The sequence below is a fragment of the Myotis nattereri genome (genome assembly GCF_964212035.1).
Source record: "Myotis nattereri genome assembly, chromosome: 2".
NCBI classification, from domain to species: domain Eukaryota; kingdom Metazoa; phylum Chordata; class Mammalia; order Chiroptera; family Vespertilionidae; genus Myotis; species Myotis nattereri.
Genome location: NC_138076.1, coordinates 202,203,525 through 202,221,048, shown reverse-complemented (window position 1 = coordinate 202,221,048; position 17,524 = coordinate 202,203,525). Strand labels below are relative to the sequence as shown.

General features: G+C 44.1%; 1 protein-coding gene across 1 annotated transcript in view; it reads right to left on the bottom strand.

The window, feature by feature from the left end:
* The window catches only part of STAB2 (stabilin 2), a 124,371-nt gene that overhangs the window by 85,453 nt on the left and 21,394 nt on the right, over positions 1–17,524 (bottom strand). The window contains exons 9-18 of the mRNA XM_081085113.1: positions 17,117–17,250; positions 14,655–14,788; positions 12,977–13,059; positions 11,509–11,658; positions 10,040–10,183; positions 9,432–9,488; positions 8,900–9,025; positions 4,938–4,991; positions 4,562–4,642; positions 2,449–2,601 (exon numbers count right to left, since the gene is read on the bottom strand). Of these exons, the coding sequence (XP_080941239.1) occupies positions 2,449–2,601; positions 4,562–4,642; positions 4,938–4,991; positions 8,900–9,025; positions 9,432–9,488; positions 10,040–10,183; positions 11,509–11,658; positions 12,977–13,059; positions 14,655–14,788; positions 17,117–17,250 (1,116 nt within the window). The remainder of the gene's footprint in view (positions 1–2,448; positions 2,602–4,561; positions 4,643–4,937; positions 4,992–8,899; positions 9,026–9,431; positions 9,489–10,039; positions 10,184–11,508; positions 11,659–12,976; positions 13,060–14,654; positions 14,789–17,116; positions 17,251–17,524) is intronic.

Below are 17,524 nucleotides of genomic sequence, written 5' to 3'. Positions count from 1 at the left end.
CTGCCTTTCATTCTCCTGGGCTCCTCACTTCAGTGATTTAGGAGCAAGGAAAGGGTGTGTTCCTCCAAATCTTTCCAGACATTCTCTGAAGTTCTCTACTGGGCTCTGTGCTCCAGCAGGTAGAACTTGAGGATGGTCTCTTGGGCTTCCTTGGCTTTTTCTGATTGGTCTTGGCCAATGGGAGGCGCCAGCAGGAGACTGATGGGTTGGAAGAGAGCGAGGTCAAGGTAATTCTTCCCTGCTCTTTGTGCTTAGGCACCATTTCTACAGCTCCTGATGGCGTCACTTCCTCTGCTCTTCCCACTCTCACTGGGTTCAGGTAACCTACTCCCTTCTTGACAACACCCTCCCCCCCCCCCCCCCCCTAGGAATCCTTGGCCTTGGAGTGGGAATGATTTCCTGCCATTGTCCATCCCTGGATGCCCTAGCATAACTCATTTCCTTAGCCCTGCCCATCTTTCTGTAGTAGCTTCTTCATTAAACTCTCTCCATTTGAACCTTTGGGATATATTCTGTTTCCTTCAGGGACCTTAGACCCTATCAAGTACACAGTGCTATTTATTAAACCTTTAAAATACAAAATACATGTCCCCAAATCCAAACGCACATGGCCAAAGGCAGCTATGGGTTCATCCTGGTGAAAACTGAGACTTCTAGAAGGTGCCAGCAGCTTCTATTCCCTGCTAGCAATACATACTTTCCAGAGAATGCATTTGTGCTTTTAATAGACAATCAAAACCACCCTAAATTACATGGAGCAGATAGATTTGACTTTACACCCAGAGAAAATAGAAGACTCCATTCTAAGGCGGCTAATGGGAAGCTCTTTTCCCCACCACAATGCTTTAGGCTGTGGTTCAAACCCACATGTTGATTCTGTTCTTTGGGGACATGAAGAACAAACTTTCGAACAACCTGGAATTAGGCAACCTTGACCTTATGGTTGCCCTTGTTTCCTCCACAGAATTCCTTCCCTGAACTTGGACGGCAGCTGCTTGGGGTAGAGGAGCTCCGAAGGAGTCTAATTATCGATTCTGCAGCGGCCCTATTTCCCTAATATTTTTACCTTTGGGCCAGGAGATGAGACTATTTCAATCTGTCCTTTTCTGCTCTTCATCCTGGCCTAAGCCAGGTGACACACCTGCCAATATTTATTTCAAGGATTGAACCAAACACCTAAATTGCTGCCAGGGTCTGGCTGGGAAAGGGACCAAGTTTCTGCCTCTCTTAAAAAGTGGTGTTCAAAGTTGAACCAAATCCCGCAGATGGCATGTGATTGGCATGGGGAACCAGTACCATCACAGTAGCTAAAACATAGTAGAGTCATTATATTAATTAAGAAATCTGGAATCGAAGGAATCAGCCACAAGTCTGTGCCAGGCACTCAACTAAGTACTTCCAGCCTTCATGACAAGAAGAGGGAACAATACAATAAAACCTATAAAAACAGGTCATTATTCCTTGTTCAATGCCCATGTTCCAAGGATATTGAGGCCAATCATTGAAGCACTATTGAAGTGTCCTGAAAAGAAATACCCGAACCTCTTATTGCTGTGACTTTCGGGTTGTGGTTTCCTTGGGAACTGAAAGATCACATGTAACAGCAATGATAACATTTGGGGAGCTCTGATTAAAACAGCTGAGCCAAAGAAAGTTGCTATGGAAACAGGAAAGGCCATTAGAAGGTACATAAACTCATAGGCAAACAGGAAGTTTGGTATTTGAAAAGAAGTACAGAAAGATGGTTGATTGGCTAGGCCAGAGCATACACCTGAGAAGAGATTCTATTTTAAATCCTCTTAAAGTGCCTTGAAGTGTGGTGGGTTGAGTAGTGTCCCCCCCAAAAATTGATGTTTCCCTAAATCTCTGAAGGTGATCTTATTTGGAAACTGAGTCTTCACAAATGTAACTAGTTAGGATGAGGCCATATGGATTAGGGTGGGCTCTAGATCTAATGACTTGTGTCCTTACAAGAAGAGAAGGGGACACAGTGACACAAACAGGGAAGAAGGTCAGGCAAAGATGGAGGCAGAGATTGAAATGACACAGTTACAAGCAAGGAATGCCGAGGGTCCCCAGGAGGCACCGGAAGCTGGAAGAGGCAAGGAAGATCCCCTCCCCACCCCCACAACCCCAAACCTTCAGAGGCCCTGTTAATACTTTGATGTCAGACTTCTGGCCTCCAGAGCTGTGAGAGAACACATCTCTGTTGCTTTAAGCCACCTAGTTTGTGGTGATTTGTTATGGCAGCTCTAGAAAACTAATAAACTAATACAGGCATCTTCTATCACTGTGGAAATTCCCCCAAAGGAAGCTTAGTTGATGCCTGCCTTTCTATGAAGACAGAAACACTCTGGGATGAAGCTTCTCAGAACAGTGAGAGCTGGGAATGTTGTCTGTTTTGTGGGGCAGGTTAGGGGCCCTTATTGACTGCCCTAGTTTTCTTACCACTTTCATCTCGCTCTTCACTTCATCGCATCGGTGGGGCAGAATTGGGACGATGGAGGGAGGAATCAGAACTCCAGTCAGTGTGTAGATTCGGCCATTTTTGGCAGCGACCTCAAGTTCTTCCATTGCCACATCATTTGCCAGAATCTGCCCCTGGAAAGAAGCAGTGATATCTTCCATTCTGTCCTGCAGGGACACCAGTGGTCCCCTGGTAAGTCTGAATGGTGGTGACCTCATGGGAGACCTTCAACTTCACCTGACTTTTCAGTGAGTGGAAGACTGCTATTAGAAGGGCTTGGCTGACAGGGAGAGATGAATCTGTTAAATGAATTCTTGACTAATGCCCGGCAAGGATGTCCTTGCAGAAATGGTCCTTAACTGGGGAAGAGGTATAACTATTCCAGCTCTACAATATATTTGCTATGACATCTTGGGCAAATTAATTGACTTCTCTGTGGTGATCCATTCATTCAGATGCATTTACTGACCTTGTGATATATCAGGTGAACAAATCTAGACAAGTTCCTGCTTATGTTGTAGGGAAGGGAGCAGAAAATGAACAAATTAGTGAAGAATGCTGATCTCCACTTTCCCCTACATCTGCTCCACCTGCAGTGCTCATGGCAACTTATCTTTGTGGTTGCTCAAGAACCTTGGGGGTCATCCTTGGCTTCTTCTCTCTTTACTCCCCAGCCAATCCAACAGCACCTTTTGCTAAGTCTACCTTTAAAATGCCCAGAGAATTTAACCACTTCTTACCACATCCCTGCTTCCTCCCTGGTCTGAGTCACCATCATGCTTCTCTGGATTATTGCAGTTGTCTCCTAACCAGTCTCCCAAAATGTATGTCTGGTGATCACATCATTCCACTGCTCAGAATCCTCCAGTGGCTTCTCATCCTCATTCAGAGTAAGAGCCTATGTCCTCACCTTGAGAGCTTAGGCCCTGCATGTCCTGACCCAGCCTCTCCTGCTCCCTCCTTCTGCTCTGATCTCCTCTCCAACCTCTCTCCCTTCTGCTCTCTCTGATGGAGCCACACTGACCCTGTCCTTCCTCCTCAAGCAGGTTGGGCACGCTCTTTGCTTTGTGCCTTTGCACTTACTGCTCCCTCTCTCTGCAATGCTCTTTCCCAAATAGTCACACTACTTCTCCTTTCACTTCCATCAGGTCTTATGTTTGCTCATATGTTTTCTTCTCCATGAGGATTTCTTGGGCACTTTATCTAAAATGTCAGACCCATTCCTGCATTCCATCCCCCTTCCTTGATTTGCTGGTTTTTGCCTTAGCACTTCCTAGTCTCTCATACATGACTTATTTTACTTATTTGTTTATTGGACTTACTACTTACTACTTATTGTACATTCTACTTACTAGAATGAAGGTCCCACAGAACCAGGGACTTTTGTCTGCTCATTGATTTACCTTCAGGACATAAAACAGTGTCTGGCGCATAGTAGGCACTCAACAGATATCTGTTGAAAGGTTGAGTGACCATCGTCATCACCACCAGCAATGAATCAATAGGAGACAAAACTCGACCAGACTTTTGCTGATATTACTACCCCAGGGAGTTAGCTGAATAATGCTGTCTTCTTTGAGTTTCTTAAATCAATCATGTTGTTTTCCACCTCAGGGCCTTTGCACATGCTCTCTCTTCTGCCTGGAACTCTCTTCTTCTCATCTCTGCCCAGGTCCTTCTACTCATATTTTGAATCTTGGCCAAAGCCTCACGTCCTCACTACAGACCTCTGGGCCCCCAGACTTGCTCCAACTCCTCCTGTTGCATGCTCTCACAGTCCTCTTAACTTCCACCTGGTGGCACTGATTGCAATTGTAATTAAAATAATTAACTGGTTGCTAATTCGTTGTTTAAAGTTTCTTTTCCTAGTTTGGATGGAAGCCTGTCTCTTTCCAAACTGCTTTATCCTTGGCAACTAGGTCAGACTCTCACACCTGTAGCTGCACAGCAGGTATCTGCTGACAAAGGCAACACATGAATGAAATAATTGTAAAGGTTTTAAGCCTGTGACTTAGTACAGAGGTAGGATAACCCGAAGAATGAGTAGAAGAGCGAAAATGCATGAAAGTCACCAGTGGTAGAGTTTTCACCTACATTGCTGGTTGTGTTAAACTGTATGATCTGGTTGGCCAGGCTCCTAATGCGAAGGGTTGAAATGAGGGTGGCCACTTCGAGCTGCAATGAGAACAATAGACAGAGACATTGAGAGCAACACACAGAGCCTCGCTTTCATAACGTCCTCACTGGGAAACAGCCTGCAAGTTCATGAAATAAATAATGGGAGCTCAGAAGTCATGTGTTTTTGTGGCTTTGAAGATTTCTTTGATAGCCAGCTCCTTATCCACGGCTAAGGGTATGCTTGGAACTATAGAAAAAGGACAATTGTCACATATTTTCTAGCAGCCATACTGCAAATTTAAGGTCGGATATCTTGAAAGCAAGGGAAAAGAGCTGAAAAAGTGGGGCCCACCTGGGTAAAGGGGACAATGTGATATCTGACCAGTTCCAGAAGCTTCCAAGATCCCTGTGAAGGAATTAAAACACTTCTTTAGTCAATGAGGAAAACACAACATTCCCCAGCCACCCACCCTCTTGTAGGAACCTCCTCACATGACTTTGGACACTTAGTCAAGAAAAATAAGTGACCCATAATGCCTTTAGTGGGAAGTCCAGGGTGAGAAAATCCAACCCTGACTGTTAACATTCACCAAATTCCTACTTTAGCAGAAGCTGTTCTGAAAACACTATATGCACATCTCATTCAATCCTCCCAACGGCCCTGTGAGGTGGGGACTACTATGGACTCCTCTGTGTGTGATAACACTGAGTTTTAAAGACGTGTCCAAGGTCACAGAGCCAACTTAGGACATAAGACGAAGAATTAGCCCAAGCTCCCAGTCGCTCGGCTCCTGACCTCTCTCAACACCCAACGCTACCTTCTGGATTTTCTAAGACAGCCTTGGTTTATGACTCTGCTTCACTCTTCCCATAATCACACACGAGATGGTTACTGAGGACTAAGCAGTCTTTGTTTGGATTATCTGGTCAGGACACTTGCCCTTCTGAGCTCCAATGGAACATGGGCATTTCTCCTGTGAAGTCCTTCCCTAAGTTCCCATGCTTCAGAAAACGGAAGCAACAGTGGAGATAAGAGGGTCTTGGGCTGTAAACAGGATGAGCAGCCCCGAAGGGTGTCCTGGAGAGAGCACAGAGGTGAGGGGCTTGGGGCCCACTCTCTTTGGGGGAAGGAGGTGGTGGCAATGGAGGTGGTCTGTTGCAGAATGTCGCAATCTCCCAGCGGAGCCAGCGTTAGGGGTTACAGGTTTCACAGCCCCTGTGCTTCGTGGCACAGCCATAGTCACCAGGTGAATGATCACAAAGCGAGATCATAGTAATGCCCCCAAAGAGGCTGACCAGTCTAGGGACATGTTCCAACAGCGTGAAGTCCTAGATCACAAGAGTTCTATTCTGTCTAGTTCGGTGACAAAGCTGTAAACTGGGGCTTATCATCAGTAGCTCTGGTCTCTGTGGGGATGGGATGATTTGGGGACTGAACATTATTTTCAGGAGAAATAGAAGGATACACTGGAAAGGAAACACGGCATCCCAAATGAGAATTGGAAACCACTCTTCTGAGGAGATCAGTGTGTTTTCCATTTTATTGGTGTAGCTGATGGGACTTTCACTGCGGTTCTTCTCTGAAGATAAAACTAAAGGATGCTATTAAGATGGACGGAGACAGAAGGAGCGTCCCAGAGGTGGGGACATTTTAACCCACACGGGCGCTGCAACTGAGAAAGAGGCGGAAATGGTTATTCTATTCCCCACCAAGAAACTTAAGCGGAAAAACAGTGTATGACTCAGGACAAAGAGACTTTGAAGTTGTATATTCTTTGCAGGAAAAAAAATAATGCCTTTGAGAGAAAAGCGACTGAGAGACAGGAGCAGTGGTGTGTTAGTAAATTGTTCCCATGGAGAAAAAAAAATAAGCCATGATTTATAGCGTTGGCTAATTTCTATGGTGTAAACTACCTTGGGCTGATTTCAAGCTACCAATGTGATCTCAGTGGGTGGAGCTGGGAAGAGATACACATAGTCTACCCTCAAGAGCTTGAGTGAGTCAGCTTCAGATACCACTGGAAGGTTTTTTTAAATCCTCATCCAAGGATATGTTTTTGTTTGTTTGTTTGTTTTGTTTTTAGAGATTGGAAGAGAGAGAGAAACATCGCTCCATACGTGTCCCGACCAGGGATGGAACCCGCAGCCGAGTTATGTGCTCTAACTGGGAATTGAACCTGCAGCCTTTCGTTGTATGGGAAGGTGCTCCAACCGAGTCACCTGGCCAGGGCACCACTGGAAGGGGGAAGGAGAAAGAGAAGAGCTTTCTGAGCAAAAGTGCTTGACAGAAAAGCAGGAAGGTTGTTTTTGTTTTTATTTTTCCTATTCTAGTTAAAAGGTTTTGTTTTAATTTTAAGTGTACCTGATTAGGTGTCTGAGAACTCCTTTATTATTATTTTAAAACCTGTATCAGAAGCTCATGCACTCAGAGAGGCCAAATAATCTCAGGATTTTAATAATCTCCCAGGGGAGTAACATTACTTTTTTAGCTGTAACATTAGGTATCAGTGTGAGTTCTAAAGAAAGGTATAACAGTTTTTGTTTTGTTTTGTTTTTTTGCAATAGCTAAGTTTCAGAAAATTTGAGTGTGAATCATAAGTGTAAAATAACATCCTATTTTTAAGACACTGGAAATATTGCATTTTCAATGCAAACCTATAGCAAATCCTTTAATATGCTGAACATCTGTTTGCAATGTAAGGGAGATCACCTTCTGATTTATCTCCTCTAGGCATATCTTTTTCATCCAAAGTTTTCTGAAATTAAGATACCCTTATTTGCCATCCCTTGCTTAGACAAAGCCTGTATGGACACTGACTGAGGAAAGTATTCTAGAAAGGGCTGTATCCAAATGGACCTCTAAACCATACACACACATTTCTGGGTTCCAGAAACAGCGTGGCCTGGGCTGTCTGAGTTAAAGTTGGTGTTTCCCAAAATGTCTATTTCTGGCTTCATTCCAGTACCATTCAATCAGAATGTTGGGGAAACTTCTGGAAGATTCCTACTTAACAAGCTCCATAGGTGATTTCTAACCACATTAAAGTTTGGGAATCATTAACCTAAAATATCTGGACCCCCCATCCTGTATACTCGACACTGAACTGCATGAGGTTGTAGGCAGTCTGGCTCCATTGCCAAGACAGCGGCATGATTTCAGGACCCTGGAAGAAAGCTGTGGCCCTTCCACCAGCTGATGTTCTAATGAACAAAATTCCATAACTAGCTATTGTTCTCCTCACCTTGAGGCTGTTATCTGTGGGGAAGGAAACACTTTAAATGCTTTTAGTTATTTACACCTTAGTGTGAAGGAGTAAAGAAATCTCCTTCCTAGAGGAGAATATGAGAGAATTAAAAGTTATGGTTTATAAAGAGAGGGTAATAGTCCTGGCCAGTGTGGCTCAGTAGTTGAGTATCGACCTATAAACCAGGAGATCATGGTTAGGTCAAGGCACATGCCTGGGTTGTGGGTTTGATCCTCAGTAGGGGGCATGCAGGAGACAGCCGATCAATGATTCTCATCATTGATGTTTCTAGCTCTCTCTCCCTTCTCCTCTCTGAAATCAATAAGAAACATTAAAAAAAAAGAGAGAGGGCTATAATGGAGAGAGGTTAAAGCAGCTGTGGGAAAACTACGGCCCGCGGGCCGGATCCGGCCCGTTTGAAATGAATAAAACTATTGAAAAAAAAGACCGTACCCTTTTATGTAATGATGTTTACTTTGAATTTATATTAGTTCACACAAACACTCCATCCATGCTTTTGTTCCGGCCCTCCTGTCCAGTTTAAAAACCCATTGTGGCCCTCGAGTCAAAAAGTTTGCCCAACCCTGGGTTAAAGCAATAAAAAGGAAAGGCTGGAGCATCTAAAAATAACATTTATGCCTTTTAAATTTAGCCTAGACCTGGTCCAAAGTGGCCTGGATTAGACTTCATTTTCTAGATGGTTTTAGAGTTGTAGAGAACTTAAAATATTGATTTTGCTACTGAGTAATATTAGATGAGCCAGGAAAATCAAACCAACCATTTAGATCTAGGGTTGTAAATACGTAGATCTTATTTCCTATGCCCAGTCTGATAGTCAGTCAGACTACTTGGAACTCCATTGAGGAAAATTAAGAATTAAGCCACAGCAACACCAGGCTTAGTTCCAGAGGACTGTGATTGATTAATGATGTCTGCCTTGGTTGTAGGAGGGTAGGTGGTGAGATGTATGCTACTTATTTGCCATCCCTAGTTTAGAAAAAGCCTGTATGGGCACAGACTGAGGCAATGGTGCTGCCATAATACCATGAGAGTGAGTAGGGTACAATACCTCTGGAGAGAGGAGATAATCGAGAGTGCCATCCTTCATGTTACTCAATGCATCATTACTTGGAACAAAAATGGTGTATGGTCCACCAGCTCCATCCTCATCTAAGGCATGTCCCACATTGGTTTTCTGTAATTAAGAAATAAAATTTTATAAACTAATGAACAAAAATAGATCCAGAGACATAGAAGCATGGAACAGATGGTGCAATCTCAGAGGGAAGGTGAGGATGAGTGGGTGGGTGGGAAGAGATCAACCAAAGAACTTGTATTCATAACCCATGGACGCAGACAATAGGGTGGTGAAGGCCTGGGGTGGGGGATGAGGGTGAGTTAGGAGAGGTAAATGGAGGAAAATGGGGACATATGTAATACTCTCAACAATAAAGATTAAAAAAAATTAGAATTTTATATATGCAATTATCTCTGACAAACATTTGAGTAATTCCTAAAAAAATATTTATCATTGACACATCGGCTAATTTTACAAAGGACTGGGTGTAAAACATTTCCAGAAATCCATGAAAAGTACATACCTCTAACAAAGATCTGAACTTGCTGTACCTTGGTTGTAGCATTGTCATTATGGTTTGCTAAAAAGAGACATTTAGTTTAAAAACTAGTGGAATAAAAAGGTGGTTTAGGAAATAAGCTCCCTATCATTAAAAGACTGATGACAGAGTTTATATGTAAGTGTGGATAGATAAAAATAAAGACCTGGTCAATATTATATAAATATTTCCTGTTATTATTGAAACAGTAGTTCAGACCTGCACATTCTGCAATAGTATTTAGCCATCATCAAACAGAGGAATAAATATTATTGAAGGGAGGCTGTCCTCCTCCATCAAGCATGAGGGATACATTTTCAATAGTCACTGGACTGAACTGTCAGCTGTGGCCATAAGAGCGGTCACAAAATCAAGACCTTTCCTACACCTACTGCAGGTCTTTCTTTCTCTCTGCAGAGGTATCCAGAATTCTGTTGAAAACCAAGTATCCCATCTTTCCCATGGTTGGGGTCCTAGTACAAGTGAAGGACATGTCTATACTGCTGGCATGCATTTTCCTTTTGGATGTGACTCTCCATGGAGCAAAGGAAGATGGATTGGAATTGATGTCACTTTTAGCTGAAATATCTTACCTCTGTGTTGCTCTCAAATGTGGGTGTCATCTTGTCCATGGCTCTGTCAAGGATGTGCAGGAGCCCATTGGAAGCAACTATGTTCCCCTCTATAATTTTTACCTTCTTTTTTCCTCCATCGAGTTTAAGCTTTAGTTGATTGTCCTAAAACACCAAGGGAAAACAAAATAAAGTTAGTGTAGTGGCCTTGACGGAGTGAGCACTGGACTAGAAGTCAGAAGTCCCGAGTCCTTGGGTCCTGCCATTTATTGGCTGCCCGATGGTGGATAGGCCACTTCACCTAAAATAGGGAGGATGGCATCTGCTTGATTGACTTCCCAGCCTTTCCATGAAGATCAAATGAGATAGCTTGTGAAATCACTGATGGCTATCACATGCTACCTGTGAATCAGACATTGCAAGTCTCCCCCAATAGAGTGCAAGCTCCAAAAGGGCAAAACTATTCAATGTACTATAAACACACCATCTATTTTAGTGTCTTGTACAGAGAAGGCACACAATAAAAAATATTTGTTGAGTAAATAAGGGAAGCTAATTCCTTCTTCCTCCCATGTAGCTCCTATAAGTTACTTGTTGAATGAATAAATGAATGAAGGCATGCACGTCTTTGGGAGAAAGCTATCTATCTATCTATCTATCTATCTATCTATCTATCTATCTATCCATCTATCCATCTATCTATCACCTTCCTTCCTTCCTTCCTTCCTTCCTTCCTTCCTTCCTTCCTTCCCTCCTTCCATCTACCCACCTATCCTCACACACACAGTTCAACATATTGGTTAAGGAATCAGGTTTTGGAATCAGGCAGACCAGCACTTGAATACTGGCTCTGGCAAAATGTCTTTCCCAGGGTTACTGTAAATCTTACCTAGCAAAAATGAAGATTGACCATAGTTCCTTCCACAGAGTAACAGCTATCAACTATTTGGTGAAACATAACTGTATAGTCCACAACACACACATGCACATTCTGTGGATTAATCACGTGCACCTCAGCTCAGTAAAGTCACAAAAAGAGCTATTTATGAAAGGGGAGTAGGATGGTTTTATTTAAAAAAAACACACAAAGTAGTCTAATGGCATTAGGAAAGGTGGAATGTTATGCTGGAGAGGATGGATAAACTCCAGTAATCTAAAACAAACACAGTCCATTTCCTTTTACAAGCAGAATGCTGATCTGGCATCATGCTGATACTTCCAGAGAACAGGCTGACTGCAAACTTCCTCCTTCCTGCTGGCAGCTGAATGATGGTTGCCTTGAAAACTAAATCAGACCAGAGCAAAATCAATCACTTTATAACCCCCTGTTTATAACAGTCCACCCCACTCCTACCTGACCCTTTCTGGTGTTGCTCGCCACTTCTTCCTATGTAGGGAAGTTCTTTGACAAACACAAAGAGAGGGCCAGCTGTGGGCACTGACTCAGTGGGCAGTTTCCTCCTGGGAGTGAACATCGGAGAAACCCTTACCTTGTCACCATTGAAGATCTCCCCTGACCTCCCCGTCAAGGTGTAGAATGTGTCTGTGTTATTCATACGCTCAGTGTTCATCTGCCCAGCAATTATGTGGAGTTTCACAAAGTACTGAGTAGCCTTATTATCCATCAAAAGCTCTTTAACCTAAGAAAAGAGAGCCGTTCCTTCAGTTTCCATTGTTGAAAGGAGAAAATGAGGCTTGTGATTCATTCATGGACTTGTTCAGCAAAGTCAGTGCACCCTCACTCGGGTTTGGGCTCTTTTCCAGAGTGCAGCTGCCCTGGGCCAGGCCCTAAAAAGAGTGGGAAGCTGGAGAGTGGGAGGTGATGCAGAGTATACTCTCCCACCAGGGAAGTGTTCCAGCCTGGAAATCGACACAGTGGGGAGAGCGCAGCCCTGGGGCCAGGAGGAGCAAGGAGGGTGGCAGGCACCAGGAATGACTTGGAGCCCAGGAAGCAAATGGAAATGAAGTATGAAGTAGGTGAAAAGAGCAGGTAGAGTGGGCCAATGGAGCTCTTGAACAGTAAAATTAAGATGCTTAAAATCTACCAGACCTAATCTATATTTTCAGTGTATCATCAATAATCCACCAACAGAGATTTTTGAATTAACTTTGTGCAAACTGAATCTGTATATTAAACAAGAAACCACATGAAAAGTGCCCAGCCCAGAGACATGCAATATCTACCAGTTCTCCCACCAAATGGAGAGAAGGGAGGACGCCCCTGAAGATTAATGGTAGACTCATCTCTGATGGATTAATGGTGGTGGCATAGTAGGGTAGAAGAGTCTGGAACTTACTGGGTTTTTATTCAATGCAACAAAAATCACCACAAAATATTTTAGAGTAAGATAAACCGATTTTATACAAATGAATATGTCCATTATCTACATGAAACCAAATCTATTTGATAGCATCATGATGGGACACCTCCACCAGGCACTATGAGTTTCGTCCCTACCAGATGACATTATCTCAGACAACAGCTGCTCACATGGAAGACTACCATTTTCTAGTCTCCCCTATCACTGTGACCATTTATGAAACTAAAGAAATAAATACCTAGCTAGTGCATTAGCTTAATTCGTCCTGTAGGAAGTGAGCAGTTTTGCATCATGCAAATCTTATGTATCACATGACTCTAGATAAGGACCCTCAGTGATTACTTTGAAGGGATAATGACTGGAAGGGGCATCAAGGGTCTTGAAAGGAGCTGGTAATGGTCTTGCTGCATACACAAATGCCTTCACTTTGTGACAATTCATTGGATCATGCGCTCATAATTTATAAACTTCCTGTCAGGATGTTATATTTCACTAGAAATTTACCAAAACATCACCATCCTTATCACAGTAGCTTTTATTTTAATGGGGGTTTCCTATTTAAGTAAAAGAAGGTATTGCCTACTAAAAAATTTTTTTTACATCAGCTTCTTGGTGTAGGCTTATTTTAAATACTTACATTGAATCCTTTCAGCCCCTTGTCTGTCGTCAACAGCACAGTGAATGGTCCCAGGTTACTGAGTGGCCAGGCGTAGGCTTTGTCTTAGCAGTCGAGACACACAGAGAAAACACAAATGGGTCAGTGGCACATGCAGAGTAAAATCGGGCAATGGGCCTTGTGATCCACTTACACCATTGATTCAAGAGCTTCTCTGTGCTAAGTGGCATGCGCAGGCCCTTTGTAAACTGGGAAGCTGTCTAAGAATGTAAGGCACCATGGTGCCATGGCCCCCAAAGGTTCCCTATAATGGTGTGATTTTTCCTGCAGCCACGGTCTTGGCATCAAGGACACCCTGGGATGAGAGGTTCTGTGACCAAATCCTGAGACAACCCTACTCAGCAGGCCTCTGACCCTGTGCCTGACTCTCTTAGCTGTCACCATTTCAGTGAACAAAGCCCTTGTTCCATCCGGAGCCAACTCAGAAGAGCCTCATGCGTGGTTTACTGCTCTGCACTTGCCATCTTCAAACGGTTAACCTTTTTAAAAAAATCAAAGGACTCTGCCTTTTCATTTTGCAGGGGACCCAGCAAGTTCTGTGGCTGGTCCTGTTTCCATGCCCCGGGGAAAGGTGAGACAGAAGATGTGCTCTGTGCTCTCACACAGGCAGTAATGTGTGTACCCGCACTTCATACATGGGGCAGCTGAGAGGTTGACCGGACTCTGTCCAGGGAAACGTTCGAGGGCCTGGTCTGCAAAGGACATGCTATCACTCCAGTCCACTCTCATTTGATATTGTGAGTCCTTTGAGAAGGCTGTGAGAAGCCTGGCAGGTTGCCTCTAATCCCTGTGGCATGCCAGTAATGCCTCAGAAAGAACAGGGCATTTATACAGGGTGTACGTTAAGATTTATGCCAAGAACACAGCGTTGACCCACGGAGGACATTTCTCTGGCTGTGCTCTTTCTGGGAAAACATTTTTGGTGACTGGCAAATTCAAGATAGGGATATTTTAAGGCTTCTGTTGATTGGCCAAGTCTGTGTTTTATTTTCTGTCTATTGGCCAAAGTTGTGTTTTATTGAAAGTCTTGCCTAAGGCTGCAATCAGCTATCGTATTTGATTCTAAAGGTGGTTGGGGGAATAACCTAGAGGGCATTTGGAAATGCAGGAGGGTGATTTGGGCTGTCACCCTTTCTGGGGGACCAGTGGAGAATGTGTTGCTAAGGACAATTAGTGGTTGGGGGAGCCAATGGTGCTAAATATTCAGCAATGTGTGAGATGGTCACACACAATCAAGAATATTCCCCCAATTCAAACAGCACCTCCATTGAGGAACATAGACTTTGCCTCAGGGGCTTAGTCACTCTCTATGCCCAGTATTACCTGCCAACCTTGTTTCATACCCATAAAGTCAAGGGAAAGAGGATGGCCTCCATAGCCATATTAGCTGTTGCCCTGTCTTCAGTTCTCTGCCTCTTAATTATTGCATTGCTGGGTCTCTTGCCACTAACTCCCATCTCCTTGGAAACAGCTGCCTGTCCTTTCCTGCCCACCTGCATGACCCCTCCCAGAAGGGCTGGTTCCAATAGACAAGCCTTGCCCAGCCTGCCCACCCCTTTTTGAATGACTGTGTCTTGCAGTCACCGTTGCCTGAAAGGTGGCTGCCCTGTATGTGGAATCTGTACCCATAGCTGCTTACCCAGAAGCGAGATGAAAGAGGTCAGCCTTCCTTGCCATTTTCCTCTGGGTTCAGTGTTTAATTCTCTGAGTCGTTCCATGATGTTTCCATAACACCTTGAGCCATCACCCACGTAACCTTTCTGGCAAGTGCATCTACAGAGAGGGTGAAAACACAGTTGCAGGGTCTTAGAGCCAATGAGAGGTGAGATCCTACCATCCAACTCCCTCATCTGATTCTTGTCTGCAATGATGGGAAAAGCGATGCCCAGGGATAGGCCAAGAGAGGAGAGGCACAAATAGAAGTGAGCACTCCTAGTGCAGTGCCTGACTTAGAGTAGGCCCACAAGAAATGGATAGTTAATACATTATGCATATCTATAAACACTAGATATATTTGTATACTTGCAGTATTTTTCAAAGTGTGATCAAGAGACCATGTACATCTGAAGCACATGGGGTGCTTACTGTAAATGCAGAGTCAAGGGCCCCTCCACAGAACGACCGAATCACAATAAGCTACTAATGTAAGCCTCAGATAAAGATGCAGAGTCACTGATCTGCTTAGAAGACTCTTCCCCTCTCCTCCCATCCTAGCTGAAATCTACAGTCAACTGTCCCTTCCTACGGGAAATATTCCTAGATTATCCACCCCCTTGCTAACCCCCACTGTAGACCAGGTTCCCCTCAGTGTGTACTCTCATGGTACCATATAGCTCCTCTCTTGGCCACCAAGTCCAGTAGCAATTCTATTCTAACTGTGTGGTTATTTGGTCCATCTAATTTGAGAAGAGAGTGAGGGCAAGGGCTATGTGTGTATTTATTCCTTCACTGTTGTAAACCCCGGATCTAGCGCAGGATGTGGCCCATAGGAGGTACTTAATTAATAGTTGTACAATAATCAGTCACTAAATTAAAATAAGTACATACACAATGAAAGTCACAGACACTTTACACAATGGTTTAGTTTCATAAAAGAGTTAAAGATGCAATTAATGATGCGCTAGCCGTAGTGTGCTGGTCAAAGTTGAATGACCAGGTCTCTGGGTGGGGGTGGGGGGGAAGGAGGTGGGTGGGAAGAGCCCTGATTTGTAGCATTTGCCAATTTCCACGGTTCATACTCCCACATTGGCTAATCTCAAAATACCAAGGTGATGCCAACCAGCTTGCAAAATCCTGAAAATGTAACAATCCGCTCTGCTGAATCAGTAAGCCCTGAGCCTAGCACACCACTCAGCAAAGGTTGGCTGACAGCTGACTGAAGTTGGCAAGGTGCTTGGGAAGGTGACATTCACCAGGCTCCTGGAGGTAAGTGAGGAACTAAACATGAGATAGGGAAGCACATGTCAGAGAAGAGAGTTGCAGGGATGCTGTAGTCATACCATTTTACATGTCTAACTGATGTTCAAAAGAGGATTCCAAAGAACAGTTATACACCCATCAATCCAATTGTGTTTTTAAATATGGTCCCATGGAAAATAGGTACATTTTCAACAAGTTTGCTGAACAAACATTTCAGAGTCTTATCACCCTTTGCTTGGATTGCTGCAATGACTTCCTTATTGGTCTTTCTGCCCTTCGTTTTCCTCCCCTCAAATCAGTCCTTCATCCCTCCGTCCTGTGTGGTCTGTCCAAAAGGGAAATCTGGCATCTCTGTGCTTAAAACTCTCATCACCTCTAGGCTAAGATGTAAGTGCTTAGCATGGCTGGCCAGGCCCCCTTCCTGCCATTCACTGCAAATTCCAGCTCCACCAAATTGCTTTAAAAACAAACAAACTGGGATGTCCTTCTCAGGCCACCTGCCTTCCCAGGAATGCTCTCCCAGCCTCACCTTATAGCTCAGGTGTGGCCTGCTCTAGGCAGCCTCATCTGACCTCCTGGCTCTCCCCTGGCAGGAGCATCCCCATGACTGTTTTACAGCAGAGACTCAAACCCAGGTCTTTAAACTCCAAACACTACCTTCTTCCAACCCCACAAGCTGCCCCGGCCTCAGGAATTTCCACACAAATATTTTTACTTAGAGTAAACCCCTTCTTTCCACAGTAAACCTGGAGTCCAGGAAACACCTCTGGTGTTTATTCACTTTCCCTGGCCTTGTTTTGCACTGTTAACAAGCAATATTTCACGGGTGAGGAAACAGGCATATACATTAGAGGTCAATCTCTGGAATTGCAACATTTGTTTTCCCAGTGACTATGTTTTCCTTCTCCCGCACTCTGACCACCTCATGCCACGTTAGCAGGCTGGGTCTGTGTTTCAGATTGTTCTCATGGCCATTAGAAAGGAAAAAAAAACACTTTTGAATGAGTCATCGATTAAACAAAGTTTTATTGAGTAACTACCGTGCTCCTTGCATTGTGCTATGGGGGTGATGTGGATATAGGCAGAATAAGACATATTTCCCATCCTTCCAGACACTTACAGCATTGACTGGCCACCACGTTCACCACTTGGAAAGAAGGTGGTGGAATTGCAAAGACTTACTTGGCCTGGCCTGGTGCGATGGTGGAGCAGTTGGCGTTCCTGTGACAGGGGTTGTTAGATTTGCAGATATCGGTCACACTGCACCCCACGCCGGGTACAAAGCCATGGTAATGTTTTTTACACTCACAGTGAGACTTCAGGGGGTTGGGGGGAGATAAAGAAATAGGGTTCTAGTTAGTCACCAAAGCCAACATTCTTCTTAAATTCGTATCTTGTGCCATAAAAACCCACTCGGGGAAGTTCCAAAGTATGGGCTTAGACTACAACTATGTCAAAGTGTCTGGAATTGGAAGCCCTGAGTCTACATCATGCCTGTTTGGAAACTCATACACCTTGTGGGTTGTTTACCCTTCAGTTTCCTTGCGTGCTAACCCTGGGCCTCGCTGGCCCCATAATGCCTGATTTTAG